Source organism: Cheilinus undulatus, linkage group 17 (assembly GCF_018320785.1).
Source record: "Cheilinus undulatus linkage group 17, ASM1832078v1, whole genome shotgun sequence".
Classification (NCBI taxonomy): domain Eukaryota; kingdom Metazoa; phylum Chordata; class Actinopteri; order Labriformes; family Labridae; genus Cheilinus; species Cheilinus undulatus.
In genome coordinates, this window is record NC_054881.1 from 6,955,332 (window position 1) to 6,970,310 (window position 14,979).

At 38.4% G+C, this 14,979-nt stretch overlaps 1 protein-coding gene across 1 annotated transcript in view; it reads left to right on the top strand.

Annotated features, from left to right (window-relative positions):
• LOC121525586 (rhotekin-like) overlaps positions 1-14,979 on the top strand; it is a 44,612-nt gene continuing 29,633 nt past the window's right edge. The window contains exons 1-5 of the mRNA XM_041811644.1: positions 1-18; positions 9,705-9,904; positions 12,414-12,460; positions 14,527-14,580; positions 14,816-14,933. Of these exons, the coding sequence (XP_041667578.1) occupies positions 1-18; positions 9,705-9,904; positions 12,414-12,460; positions 14,527-14,580; positions 14,816-14,933 (437 nt within the window). The remainder of the gene's footprint in view (positions 19-9,704; positions 9,905-12,413; positions 12,461-14,526; positions 14,581-14,815; positions 14,934-14,979) is intronic.

Sequence of the window (14,979 nt, forward strand, 5' to 3'; positions counted from 1 at the left end):
ATGAATGATAACATACAGGTTAGTGAGTGTTGGAATAACTGCTCAGTCCAGGAGTGTTTCTGTATGCTTCAGGCTTATTGTTTTATGTTTTATTGTCATTTTACAAATAGAATACAGAAACTACTCATTAAATAGTGATAGCTTTGTACTTAACCAGTGGATACCCTGGTAAATATATGCAGTACTTTTCTAAACATCAAGTATTTTAGATACAAGGACTTCCTATTGGTGCCTTGAAGTCTGCGCACTTCAAACCAAATGCAAGCGGGTGCATTTGTCTCATTTCTGCAAAAAAAAAAAGTATAATAAAAAAAAGCAAAAAGCCACAGTTTCAGTCCAGTAAATACATCTTTGATGATACATGCAATTTCAAAACTTAAAGCTAAAATTAGTAGGGATTTTCACCTATCACAGGCAATGCTGGCGTTATATTTTGCTTCTTAGATGCTGGAATAATATGTTTATTTGGGCTTGCAAGGTGAATAAGGATTATAATAAATGCACTGAGATATTTTGATTTAAAAATGTCCACGTATGCTCAGATTAGATTTGCAGTGCAAGAGTGGAGCACATGACAGAATATTTTGTTATATCCTTAGATAGCATGACTTTATATTTCATAAACATGTGGAGAAGACAAAAACATTTTTTAAGGATAATAATGATGTTTTAATCAGTTATCCCTTTTAAACCTCATCTAAAGATGTTCTTTTACCTGCAAATCTATCCTGATTTAACTTGAACTACAATTTTTATTCTGATTTACTTTTTCAAATTCCTCACAAAAGCTTTTGTATCCTTCAGAGTTGTTTTAAATTATATTTCTCTTAAAATGTGTGCTCTTTTAATTTTCCCTTTGCTTATGATTATATGAACTACCTTGTCTTATTGTTGCTGCATCTGTAAAGCACTTTCACAACTTTGATTTTATAAAGTGCTTGATAGATAAAGGTTATTTTTATCATAAAGATAGTTGCAGGTAATTTGCATATCAAAAAGGCAATGCTTTGTTTAAAGAAATGATATTTTTATTTGCATCGTTCCTTTAAATCCCCTTGGAAATGACTTAGAGAAAACTCCTATCCTCTGAAAACTCTCTGACACTTTTAATAAGGACTCAGGGGAAACATTCATAGCAGTGCCATCTTTAAAAACGCATAAAGGCAGAATGTGATGTCCTTTACTGATGTCCCAAAGGACTTCTTTAATAGGAGGTGTTTTTAAAAGCACCTGCAAAGCAGGAATGGTTTTCCAAATGTTTTCCTTGGAGCTTTTTTTGTACCAAACAAAAGTTGAGCTCATCGCCAACATCACTGTCAAAAATCAACATTTATTTTAACTGTTTAATTGTTTAAACCCTGAAGAAAATAGGTCTACATGTGTTTTTCTTACCAAAAGATCATTTTATACAGCATTTTATAAGTGTTTAATAATTACTTTAGCAAAAACTTAAAGTATATGCAGCAGTAGCAGCGAGCAGATGGTTCTCTCTCTGTGGAAGCGACCATCCCTGCACTCACGGTTTCATTGAACTCTCTGTGACTTTCTAACCACTTTGAAATCATGCAGTACATCATCGGCATCAGTGACTGACTGATCAAAAGCCTGCCCAATTGTTGAGTGGTCCATCAGGATTCTTCAAGTCATCAGTGCTCTGGACATAGACGCTATGATGAGTGTGATTTACGCATGGTTGGGGAACCCGGTGAAGTTTAGGAATCTCATGGCGTTAATAACACCCTGGAAGATCATCCCAAACTCTGAGACTAAGGAGGAGGAGTCTCACACCCTTATTGTGGAAGGTTTCCTGCTTTACACCTATGAACCTTTGAAGTGCTGAGCCAACGTTCTTTATTTCCATCCCATACAAAGAATGCAAAAAGAGACGGGACTCTAGGGAACTACACAGTAGTAGATCACCCAGCTGGCCACGTCTAGCCATGAATTTGAAACACTGCCAGGCCTGATGGGAAATTTATACTCGAATACTTAAACTGGAAGTGTCTACTAGATTCTATTTTGTAATTTTTTTTTGTTTCAACTGGAACTGTCTACATGCCCAGTAGGACCATACAGATACCTTTTCCAACTTTTAAGAATTAATAAAATTGTACCGTGCCAAGGATAGCCTTTCACTTTAGGCCTGACAGTGGAGATTCGCAGCCAGACTGTCTTGGAGATCTCTGGTGCCCCCTGTAGGAGGTCCTGCCCCCCAGGCTGGGACCTGGCAGTGAAGAGCAATCATATGAAGCCAGTGGGAAAACATGATTGTCAATGACTTTAAAAATTGGATTAAAAATGAATAAATGGCTTTAAGATATAGCAAAACAATGGGATCTGTGTACCTCAGTCTGAAGGATTAGCTGAGAAACACTCCACTCTTTGTCCGATGCTTCAGCAGTAAAAATGGATAAAGAAAATGCTCCGGCCGTCACATCATTGTTAGACTCTAAGAACCACTATTCCCCTTTGATATGTGCCGTTCCTGGTATCTGGGCATGTGGACAAAAGCCAGAGTCTTTTGGTACGTGGTCTTTCTAGTCTTATTTTACTCTTGTGAGGCCTGGTCGTTGCCTAATACCAGAGACACCAACTAGACTCCATTGGGACGACTTCTCTTCAGCGCACTTTTAGGTACTGTTGGCAGGACCGTGTGTATAATGATGGCATGCTCAGAAAAGCAGGGATGGGAAGCGTCAGCTGCCAGAAATTCTTATACAAGCACCTGGCACGCTTTCCCCGGGCCTGATCCAGCTCACTGCTGGGTGCCCAGGACCCCGTGTGCTGGTCTAGATACTGGGGGCAACTGTGTGCATCTTGTAGGGGCCAGCTGGAAGGATACCTGGAGAGGTGGAGCATGGGCCTGGCACAGGTCTGGAGGATGGTCATCAGGAGTCCAGAGCATTACAGGACCATTGTGAAGTGGCGAAGTGCCAAACTGGCATATGCTCCCATACCTGACGTGCCCTTTGATGGAAGGATGATGTGTCCTCTGGTAGAAACTGTCACCATATTGGATTGGTGATGCTGACTCTAAGCTGTGTAGGTCTAGAGTCCATCTTGCATGATCAGAAGTAGCTTTTAGGAGTGACTGAAGGCTGAAGGAGTGCACAAAACATAACTTCAGCTTCATTACAAGTGTAGAATAACAGGACTCTCCATGAAATCGTAGGAGTTTTATATTGGTTTCTGGACTGATTTCAACCAGTGATCCCTCATAATATAACATGATGTCACAAACCTATGGAGGATTTCAGTAAACCAGCTGAATGAACTAAACCTTATGTAATTCTTATGGGGCAATTAAGACCAAAAGAACCGCATATCAACAGAGCTTAAGCCTTAAAACATGGCTGAATTATGAAAGGAACCTCTGATTCCTAAGCTGTACTTCTCTAAACTTGTGTGGTATGTTAATAATGCCACACACAAGCAAGTAAGCCACTCTGATGGTCACCATATAGCTGAAGTCTTACATAACAAACACCCATGACTTAGAAATATATTAAAAAGGAAACGCAAAGTTAAACGACCCTGCTTTCATCTTAAGAAGTATAATGTAAGAAAATGTGTAAAAATCATACATTTAGATAATCATTTAAGATGCTAATGGGAAAAACATTGCTTTTGTCTCTTCATGGTTTGTACTGGGTGATTAAAAGTCATCAGTCAGCCCAAACAATGACATAAAAAAAATCAAACAGATCCCTCAAATCCATCAGTATTTAGATCTATTTATAGCCGGTTAAGAATAAAAGCTACTAAAGAGATTATCAATGAAGAATTCCATCAATGAATTCCATCTACTTTGTATAATGTTTTTCTTTGCAGACTCTATCAAAGAACAGGAAATGCTGTAGATGTAATAAAATGTAAGATTGTATGAAGTAAAGAGGGCAAAGTTCACACACGCTCCGTGTCTTTTCTCTGTTTTGACAAACTCACCTGAAACTGTGTCAGAGCCCCGGCAGGTCGTATAGCTCTGACAGCTGGACTGCATCCAGAGATTAGTCTGATGCACTAACTTTGCATTGTCACCCCATGAGGACGGGGCGCTTATGTAACAGGTTTGGTTTGGGGTGTTTTGAGTTGAAGGATCAGCGGTGTTTCAAAGTCACACGGCTCATGATGGTGACTGCTTACCTATGATGTAATGGCAGTCAGATATATTATCACCATCAGTGACAACTACCTGAAAGGGAAATACCAATCGTGCTCCTCCACTTTGTTAGTGTAAGTTTGAGTTTTTAGCGCGGTCTGCATGTTTCTTTCAACATGTCTGCTTGTAACTGACTAAGAGTTTCTAACAATGCACTGCTGCAGCCATTTAGCAATCACTGATATGAACCAAAACCATGAACATATGATATGGAGAGTCCTCTGAGGTTCCCTCTGTAATCCACGCAGAAGTTTCCAAGTAATGTGGCATGGTAGCTAATGAACAAGTCAATGTGATGCAATATGATCCTGTCCAGCATGACACGATACAATAACATACCACACAACACAGGAGGACATGATACAATACAATACGATCTGATAGTGTGTGTTACCATCGGATACCATGGGATATGGTAGAGTACTGTGTACTGAGTACCAGTGGTTCTCAACGACCCCCCCATGAGGGGTCACGAGACACTAAGAGGGGGTCACAAGATGCCGTAAAAACCTAAGAATATTTTTTAAAATTACACTGTTGCCACTTTAAACCAATTTTGCTATTTTGACCAGTTTTTGTAACTTTTTCCCGAAAATTTTGCCAAATTTAACACATTTTTGCCACTTAAAACCAATTTTTTCCCATTGCAGACCCTTGCCAACACTTTTTTTCTGCCTGTTTTTGCCACTTTACACCTAATGTGGCCTCTCTTGACCCATTATTGCCTCTATTAACCACTTTGTACCAAATTTTACGCCCATTTCAACCACATTTCACTATGTGATATGCTCATTTTTGCAAATTTCTGCCCATTTCTGCCAATGTCTGCCCATTTTTCCTTGGTCAACCTTTTTTTACCCGTTTATATCAATTTTCATCCCATTTCACCACATTTTACCCCCATTTATGCCAATTTAAAGTAATTTCAGCCACTTTTTAATTCCCCTTACCACTATTTACTTCTGTTTTTGCCACTTAAACCCATTTTTCCCACTTTTTGCTTTTTTTTTTTGACATTTTTTATCAAATATTTGCCATTTCTAACCGATTTCTACTACTTAACGTATTCTAGCCATTTTTTAACCCAGTTTATTTCTGTTTTTTAACAAAAGGGATTGGAGCCCATTCTTCAGAGGGCTATCTACCACTCAAATTAATAAAAAACATACTTGCTTCTTTGGTAAGAGTTGTTATTTTTCAGGTCAAAGCTCCCCCATTTACAAATGACTGGTCGTTTTCATTTTGTTGGCAGAAAAGCTTGGACCTCCTTGTTGTGGCTTTCAGTGTTTATTTTTTACTCAATTCTTGATGCTTTTAAAAATACAGTACTGACTGACTGAATAAAAGTACAATACATCACTCAAAATACACCCAAATTAAAGTAAAAGTAGTGGTTTTAAAAACTACTCAAAAAAGTACAAGTACACAAAAAGCTACTCAGTTACAGTACTTTGAGTAAATGTTATTAGCTACTTTCCTCCCCTGGAAATGAAGCAATATGACGCAACGTGATAAGATATGCAGTGGTGCAATATGATATGCAGTACAGTATGATACCATGTTTACCATGCAATACAATATAATACAATGTTTAGATATAGTACAATTTGATTACTTATGGCAGGGGTGTCAAACTCAAGGCCCGGGGGCCAAATCCGGCCGTGGAACGATTATATCTGGCCAGCAAGATCATATCATATTTGATTATAACTGGCCCACCAGTATGAGGTCTGCAGATTTCCTCCAGTATAAAAATGTAAACTTCAACTTGATTATTTAACAAATTCTTGTTAAGCCATAAAAACTTGAAAGAGTAAAGAGTAAGAAATATTTCATAAAAAGTCAAGAATGTTGGGAAAGAAATAAGTACTTTTATTTAGTATTTTCAATTTTGCATCTCAAGATTAAGACTCAAACTTATGATTTTGAATCCTTATTTCATACTTTGACCTTTTAAACTCATAATTTGGACTTTATATGTCACATTTTATTCTTTAAGATTCCCAATTTAAAATTTTAAGTCATATTTTGACCTTTTCAACTCTTTACTTTGGCTTTTTAATTCAATATCTTGACTTTTAAACTCATGATTTCAATTTTTTCTTATATTTTGACATTTTAAATTAATAATTTTTACTTTTTATATCATATTTTGACCGTTTAGACTCCCAATTTTAAATTTAAGTGATATTTTTAACTTTGTAAGTCATCAGTTTTAATTCTGGCATATATTTTGACATTTTTGACTCCTAATTTTGTCTTTTTAATCCCATATTTTGACCTAACAGACTCACAAGTGAAAGTTTTAAGTAATATTTTGACCTTTAAACTAATGTTTTCAAATTTGATCTCATTTTTTGACCTTTCAAACTGATTTTAATTTTCTCCTCATATATTTGTTTTTTTAAAACATTATTTTTCTATTTATAATATTGTGTTCTGATCTTTTGAACTAACAAATTGAATTTTTATCTTATATTCGAGCCTTTAAACTTATCATTTTTACTTTTTTGAATTTCCAAATGATTTATCATCAGTGCTGTTTTTTGTTTGTTTGTTTGTTTGTTTTTTTGTTTGTTTTTTCGTATTTTATTACTGGTGAAAATGAGCTTGACAGTTATGGTTAAATGTTGACCCTGTTAGGCTCTCAGGTTAGACCTGAATCCAGAATCCAGCCCCTGCTGTGATTGAGTTTGACGCCCTGACCTATGGTATGCCACCACATTATGATACCATATGATGGCCGTCATCCCCCGAACAAAAATGAAAAACAGAACAGCAATGACGTCATTGAGAGTGCAGGGAAAACATTTAATGATTTCCTGGAAATGTTCTCCTGGCTACAGCCTCAGGATTTAGTCTTCTACACAGAACTCTTCAGACATGAGTTAGAGCAGTGAGGGAGTAGAGGATTTTATTCTCAGAGTCTAAAACCTGCTAATTCTTTTACTGGGATGTGCTTAGACATAGTGGTGCTTTGTGCAAAATGATGCGAAGGTGCTACCCATGCTGTCGAAAATGCTAACGGCAGCTATTCGAGTACTTAAGAGGACTTTTGAAGCCGCCGTGGTTTCGACAGACTTTTTAATTAAACCTGAAAGACAAAGCTTCTTATAGACCTGAATGTGCCAAATGTGGTGCCAAACCATCTGGTGGATGTTTAACTACTTTATTGTGAGAATGAGAACTTAGATGTATGGAAATTTGGGTGTTTGCTACATTAATCACAATGGAGTTCAGTTTTTGAGTGACATATTTGCCCCAAATATCAAAGTATTTTTGGCGTCACTTGATCAATCCCTCAACAGTCAGCTTTTTCACCTGAGCACTGGGAGCTTCATTTACTGCCTCCACACATATGAAGGTCATCCTTCCAGTTTTTAAGGCATTTCATTCAAACATGTTGTCGTCACAGAGTCAGTCAGTAGGAGAGATTATCTAGTAGCCATGAATTTGACAAATTGAGGGCCAATTTATCTGGTGGATGTTGAGCTATTATGGTAGAAGAATGAACCCTCTGACCCCCTAATGGTAGGACGGGAGTCTTTTATATTGTTTAGCATTTTATTTAAACATTGTGACAAAAAGTAAAAAAATCAAAGGACTTTTCGTTGACATAAACCAAACTTTAAAGGTTAAAGATGACTAAATTGTGACCGTAACTTAAGAACATTGTGATCAAAAGAAAAAAGACGGAATTCAAAACAGCTGCCATAATGAATGCTGTTGAGGACTCAGAGAATCGCCACCTTATTGTGGTGGAGGGGTTTGTTCGCTCCAGTGAACCCCCAAGCTATGTTGCCTTTGGTAGGGTCTCCCAAGGTAAACTGGTCCCCAGGTAGGGTCCAGATGAAGACTGATTCGTGACTGCCCTTATGAGTCGGAACCTACAGTCTGGAGTCACTTTGCCTGGAATAGGGAAACTGGGGTGCCCCCTGAAGCAGGGCTTTACTCCTTGGGGCCTGGTCAGGCTCAGTCTGAAAAGACAACATGTGGCCTCCACCCTGTGGGCCCACCACCTGCAGGGATAAGCACGAGGGTCAGGTACAATGGAGACTGGGCGGCAGGAAGACCCAAAACTTGCCGGAGGGATTATATATCCCATCTGGCCTTGGAATCCCCCAGGAGGAAGTGGAAAACCTTGCTGGAAAGAGGGTCGTCTGGGTTGACCTACCCTGCCAGCTTCCTCTGGGACCTGATCCTGGATAAGTGGAAGAAGATGGATGGTTGGAGGGCTTGAGTGCTGCCAGGCCAGCAAAAAGACAGTTGTTATTGGACAGAAGCACTTAAAAACACAGTACGTTAACTCTGCTGCCCGGGGTGGTGCATTTACAAAACAGTAACTGATGTTTTGGTTTCATGGATGAATCTCATACGAGTTGTGACCTTTCTGTTTAATGCTGCAAGTTACTCCCAGAGCATTCTGGGACCATTTAAATCAGGTAAAACTTCATACGAATTTAACAATAATTTATTTAACAAATTTAATAAAAGAGAAACGTGCCAAGCCTTTGGCAGTTAGACTATATTATGATGATTCCATAAAGGGGTAGTGAGGCAAACGTCAGGATGATCTAGACACCGTTGGTATTGATGAGGGATGCAGGATCAGATGAGGAGTAGACTTATGAAAAGCTGGACCAGGAACAATGAGGTGGCTTGGAGGAGGGGACCGATGTATGCAGACCTCTGAGGATGTGGACTAGATGCTGACTGACTGAATGGAGGTAGCTGGGGTGGAGGAGAGTTCCAGTGTCCTTACTCGAACGACTGGCTGATATGAATGAGTAGAAACAGTCTTCCTGCTTGAGCTTTCGCTGAGCTCCATTTACGGCACAAAATAGGAACAGCACTTTTAACATCTTTTCTCCCTCACTGAGTGAAATTCATCCATGAAACCAAAATGACAGTAGACTGTATAGTATAGAATAGTAAATGCACCATATGGAGTGTGTTTTTTGTTGAGCTCATGGAGGTGGGTGAACGGAGTGGCATGTTTGGCCTCATCTCAATCTTGAAATGCCGAGTGGGTTCCCACGTCACTATGTGGATGTCTTTATGTAACATCAAGCGCTCCATGGCAACAATAAACAAGTCTTATATGTCGCTCCAACCATACTGATAATTGGCTCTAACTATTCTGATAATTTAGGTTAAAATTAGAGCATGGTTTACAGGTTTTTGCTGAGCTACATGGGCCCCCCATGTGGTAGCCCCCCATCTATGGGCGGCCTTGATCCAACCTCTTTATTATGCTAGATGTAAAGTCAAAGGATCATCACCGTCTGCTGGATTGATTCCTCGGGGAACTATGAGCACATATTCAGAGTTTCCTGTCAGTCTTTTCAATAGTTGTTGAAATATTTCTGTGTGGACAAAGAATGCCGTGTAGTCACACTTTGACTTTTGACTCTCTGGTTTCTGAGAGCATTATAATTCTCTCTTCTAGCCCCCACAGCTCTAAGCAGCTTATCTTTTTCCTTTTAGTCCAAAGATTATGAATATTGTCACCATTAGTTAATGACAAGAATGTTCTTTGTTCCAGGATGAAGTGGTGCTGAAGCAGATTGAGAAGGAGGTGAGAATGCGGGAAGGAGCCAGTAAGCTGCTGGGATTCTGCTCCAGGAGAGAACAGGCCCTGGAGGCTTCCAAGAGCTTGCTCACCTGCAATACCCGCATTCTGGCCTTGCTGAGCCAACTCCAGAGGATGAGGAAGGCTCAGATCCTGCACCGAGTGGAGCACAGGTCAGACGCAGTGCAAGGATATGCGTCTTTAGTAGTGAGTAGATGCTTTTATTATCAGACGAAGGAAGGAAAGGAGACTGGGGGTCCATTTGAAAGGCCAGAAAATGAACCCTCAGGGTTTTTCTTCTCCACTTTTCCTTGACCTCATAATAAGACGTCATAGCATTGAGGAAAAGTGTAAATAAGAGGGAAGGACGACTGAGGGGATAAAGGAATTTGTCTGCACTTAAACTGGGTGGATGCTACAGTCCACTGATACTGGACTACAAAAGCAGCTAAAACCTGGTCTGAGATTCATGTTAAGTGCAGCGTTAAGTTCCTATGTGAATCTGCCCTCCTCCTCCCCCACATTCTGCCAAAATTTAAAATGAATCTCTGAAAAACAAAAACATACCCCCAAAATTTCTATGGAAACACCTGAAATGAAAAATGCCTTAAAAATTTCTCATACATTTACCCAAACATTTCCTATGGAAACGAAAAAAAAAAAAAAAAAAAATGACCACAATTTCAAATGAAACTCCCTTAAAGATACAGACATATCCCCAGAATTTCCATGGAAACATCTGAAAATACGCAAATGAATTTCCTAGAATTTTAAAGAAATGACCCCAAATTTCAGTGGAAATTCTTAAAAAAGAATTTAAAGCATCCCACAAAAAGTGACCCAAAACTTCAGATATTTCCCAAATGTCACAAGACACCCTAAACATTCCTATGAATATTTACCCCAGTTTTCCATTTAAATTCAAAATAATATTTAAAAGCAAATTCCCCAAGATTTCAAAGAAAATGAACTCTAAAATTCCCTATCAAATTTTCAAACATTTCTGACTAAGCTTACCAAATTGCCATATTTCCATAAAAATACCAAAAAACTTCAAACACATCCATCCAAACATCCGATCAGTTTTTAAAATTCATATTGAAATGCAAAATAATAATAATAAAAAAAATCAAAGCAATTTCCCCAAATTTCAGAAGTAATTGCCCCTAAAATTCCTTCCTAAAAAATAAAAAAAGGTGCAATTTTACTCCCCCATCACATATGGCCAATCAAATTCCCTACAATTTACAAGTTAATTTATCAAAATTCCATTAGAATACCTAAAAATGCAGAATTACTGTAATTCAGATTAACATAGAAAAAAACAAAAGTAAAAAAAAAAAGGTTAAAACAAGCAAACAAACAAACAAACATACGAACAAATAATTCAGCCAAAATATCAAATGGAATACTACTAAGACAAGATACAAACCTATCTCCAAAATTCCAATAAATACTTAAAAAATTCCCCCAAATTTCCCCAAATATCCACACAAATTTCCTCAAATTTCAAAGGAATAGTCAGAAATTTGGATGACAATTCCTGAACATTTTTTTAAAGCATCCCATCAAAATTTACCCTCAGTTTATTGAAATATTCAACTAACTTTTCAGTGAAATTTTATTATAAAGCCGAAACATTCCAATAAATATTTCCCCCAACAAAATCATGTAAATTCCAGAATATTTTAAAGCAAATCCCGTAGGATTTCAAGGCCAATTTCCCTATGCTTTTTAGAATCAAATTTCCAAAATAAATATACATTTCCTGAAATTCCATGAAAATAATGGACACAAAGTCCTATGAAAAAAAATACCCAAAATTTCAAATGAAACTCCCCCAAAAATACAAATATATCCTCAACATTTCTTTGAAAATTTGCAAGAAAATTCCCAAAGCACCCAAACAAATTCCCTAGCAAATTCTCCCAACATTGTCAGGTAATTACTTCAACTTCACTGGACATTCTGGGCAATTATCTCAGCAAATGTTCTTTCCTCATGTACAAGCAGGGTCTTAGGAGGTTAAATTAAGCTGATGAAAGGAATTATGGGCCACATTTTCCTCTTCTTCCTTTGGTAAAGGATGCTTCAATGTGCAAACTGCTAAATGAGATGATAAAGGAAGCACTGAAGCTCCTTTCCTTTATTTTAGAGAGTTCAAACAGCTCCCTAACCAAAAAGCCCCATAAGTACAGTCCTAGAAAGCAAGCATTGGTGAATTTTTCACATTCCTTCAGCCAGCCACCAGAGGGCAGGCATGCCCACTGTCTCAACCCTTGAAGTCTTAAATACCCAGAGACAATGCTATGATATGATGTGTGGGTTTGCTTTATGTATTGTGTTTCAAAGCAGATGTTCATGTAACAGAATAGGCACTAATTTGGCCGACTTGAGAAGCAGGTAATTATGCCTTTGTTGACACAAAAGACATACAATATGCTAGAAAACATGATCGAGATGATGGTTTATATCAACTAAGAATCAGTTTTCTTCATATCTGAAACAGATATGTTAAAGCATGTTATTTCTCTTCTGGAGACTGTAATTTGCGCTGTTTCTGAACGAGTTCGCCCAGATGTCTGTGTAATTTTATCATCTGTACATTCTGTACTCTGCTGTATGGATGCCTGAGCAGTATGAATGCAGAGCTGAACAGCTGATTTATTTCTTCCACTGCAGGTCTTCTGAAGACGTGGTGCCATGTCTGGGGAAACTGGCGCTTTCAGGTAAGCTTCCATAAAAAGGTCTGAAACTGATGGTTTTTAATTTTTTTCAGTAGGGTGGTAAAGTACTTGATAATGGTCAGGATACTAATAACAGGAGATGCAAATGTGGCCCTGCTAATGAGGGACTGATGGAGTGCCAATATAGAGGCTAGGCTACTTTTGCTTCATGTTCAGAGCCAATAAAAATGGATGTTTTACCCTTTTATTGATTTTATTAATTGATCATGGTCAATATACTAGAATCACTTGGTGTCCCAAGTGGCACCTGTGTCACTAGTCTCTAATTAAATAGTATTCCTGGCTACCATTACACCATGAAGACAAAAGAACACTCCAAGCACCTCAGAGAACAGGTTTTTGAAAAGTATCAGTCAGTGGATGCATACAAAATAATTTCCAAGGCACTGAACATCCTCCAGAGTTCAGTAAAATCTATCACTAAGAGATGAAAGGAATAGCACATGTGTAAATCAGCCTAGATCAGACCGTCCTCACAAACTGAGTGAACGTGCAAGAAGGAGACTAGTGAAAGAGACCACCAAGATCACTATGACTACTCTGAAGGAGTTCCAAACTTCACCAGCTTTATGGGAGAGTGGCAAAGAAAAAGCCGCCGTTGAAGAAAACTCAGATTAAATTTCAACAGGAGTTCACCAAGAGGCATGTGGAAGGTTGCCATGGCCAACTGGAAGAAAGTTCTTTGGTCTGATGAGACCAAAATGGTGCTTTTTGGCGATCAGAAAAGACACTATGCTTGGCGGACAGCAAACACCGCACACCTTCCCCACTGTGCAGCACAGCAGTGGCAGCATCATGCTGTGGGGATGCTTCTTGGCTTCCAGCCCTGGATGGCTTGTAAGGGTTGCTCAGTGTTAATTTTGGCAGCTATTTTTTTATTTTAGTCTTAGTCTTTAGACAAAATATCTTTTAGTTTTAGTCACATTTAAGTCATTTCTACCCTTTTTAGTTTTAGTCTAATTTTTGTTGACAAAAACTCAAAAATATTTTAGTCTAGTCTTAGTCCATAAAAAGTCCCCACATTTTTGTCTTAACTTTTAGTCTATTTATTTACTCGCTTAAATCTGGTACCAAGTCATGGTGCTGTGTTCTCTGTAACCTGCAAAACCTGGGGTCCCTGCTTTCTACAGCTGAGAGGCAGAACAGCTACAGCTGCATTGTTTTTGACAGATTTACCCACAGTGGAGAAATATCAGGAATTTTGAATGTCTGACGAGAACTACGTTACATTTTACTCTAGTTATAGTCATCTCGATGAAAACTAAACTTAGTTTTTGTCAGTTTTAGTCATCACAGATCTATTTTGTTAGTCTTTGTCTAGTTTTTGTCATGGAAAAAAAGCTGTTGATGAAAATGTTTAGTCATAATTTTAGTTGACAAAATAAACATTGGGGTTGAGGGTAAAATGAATGTTGCAAAATATAGGATAATCCTGGAGGATAATCTTAGTCAGTCTGCAAGAGAACTACTTGGGAGAAGATTTATTTTCCAACAAGACAATGACCCGAAGCAAACAATAGAAGCTACACAGAAATGGTTTGAAGACACAAAGGTGAACCTTCTGGAGAGGCCGGGCCAAAGCCCAGACCTCAGTCCAATAGAGAATTTGATACAGGTATCTGGTGCAGTTTCCCAGGCCTGATCCAGCTCACTGACTGCATACTGGGTGCTCAGGACCTGGTGGTTGCATGCATCATAAATGGGTCAGCGAGGAAAATACCTGGAGAGATGGGGCGCAGGCCTGGAGGATGGCCATCAGGAGGCCGGAGCAGTAAAGGGCTGTGGTTGACGCAGCAAAGTGCTGCTGTACTTTGAGACAGTTTTACACTATAAAACTTTAAAGACTTAACAATGGACACAGCACATTAAGGCTAAGAGGTTTGCTATTCTAGCCTAGTTTTTGCTCTTTAACAGTAGGCACAGTGCATCTTCTTTGGTTATTGCCTTTAGAATTGAAAAGTACTTCATACAACTCCACTTCAAAAGGTACTAAACTATTGCATGATTTTCACCTTATATATTCTAACACTAATATCTGCTCTCTGCAGACCTGCGAATCCCTCTGATGTGGAAAGACTCAGAGTACTTCAAAAACAAAGGGGGTAAGTCAGAGTAGTTTTAATTGACATTATATGGATAAAAAGATTGTATTAGATTATATGGAAACCTTCTTAACATCGTCGTCATTGTTCTTTTTTTGTAATTGTGAAGATAAAGGTTGTAACAATGCATGAAAAGGACTGAAAGTAATGTCATCTATAGGGTTCTTACCATGCAAAAGTGGCTAGAATTAGAGCAATATGACATAAAGTGCAGTTTCTCTCTGTCCTTTTGCAGAGCTCCATCGCTGTGCTGTGTTCTGCCTGCTGCAGTGTGGCACAGAAATCTACGATACTGACATGGTGATGGTGGACAGGACTTTAACTGACATCTGTTTTGAAGACACCGTCATATTGCAAGTCACTCTTCTGACTTTTAAGTTTCTGTTCTGCTCAACAACG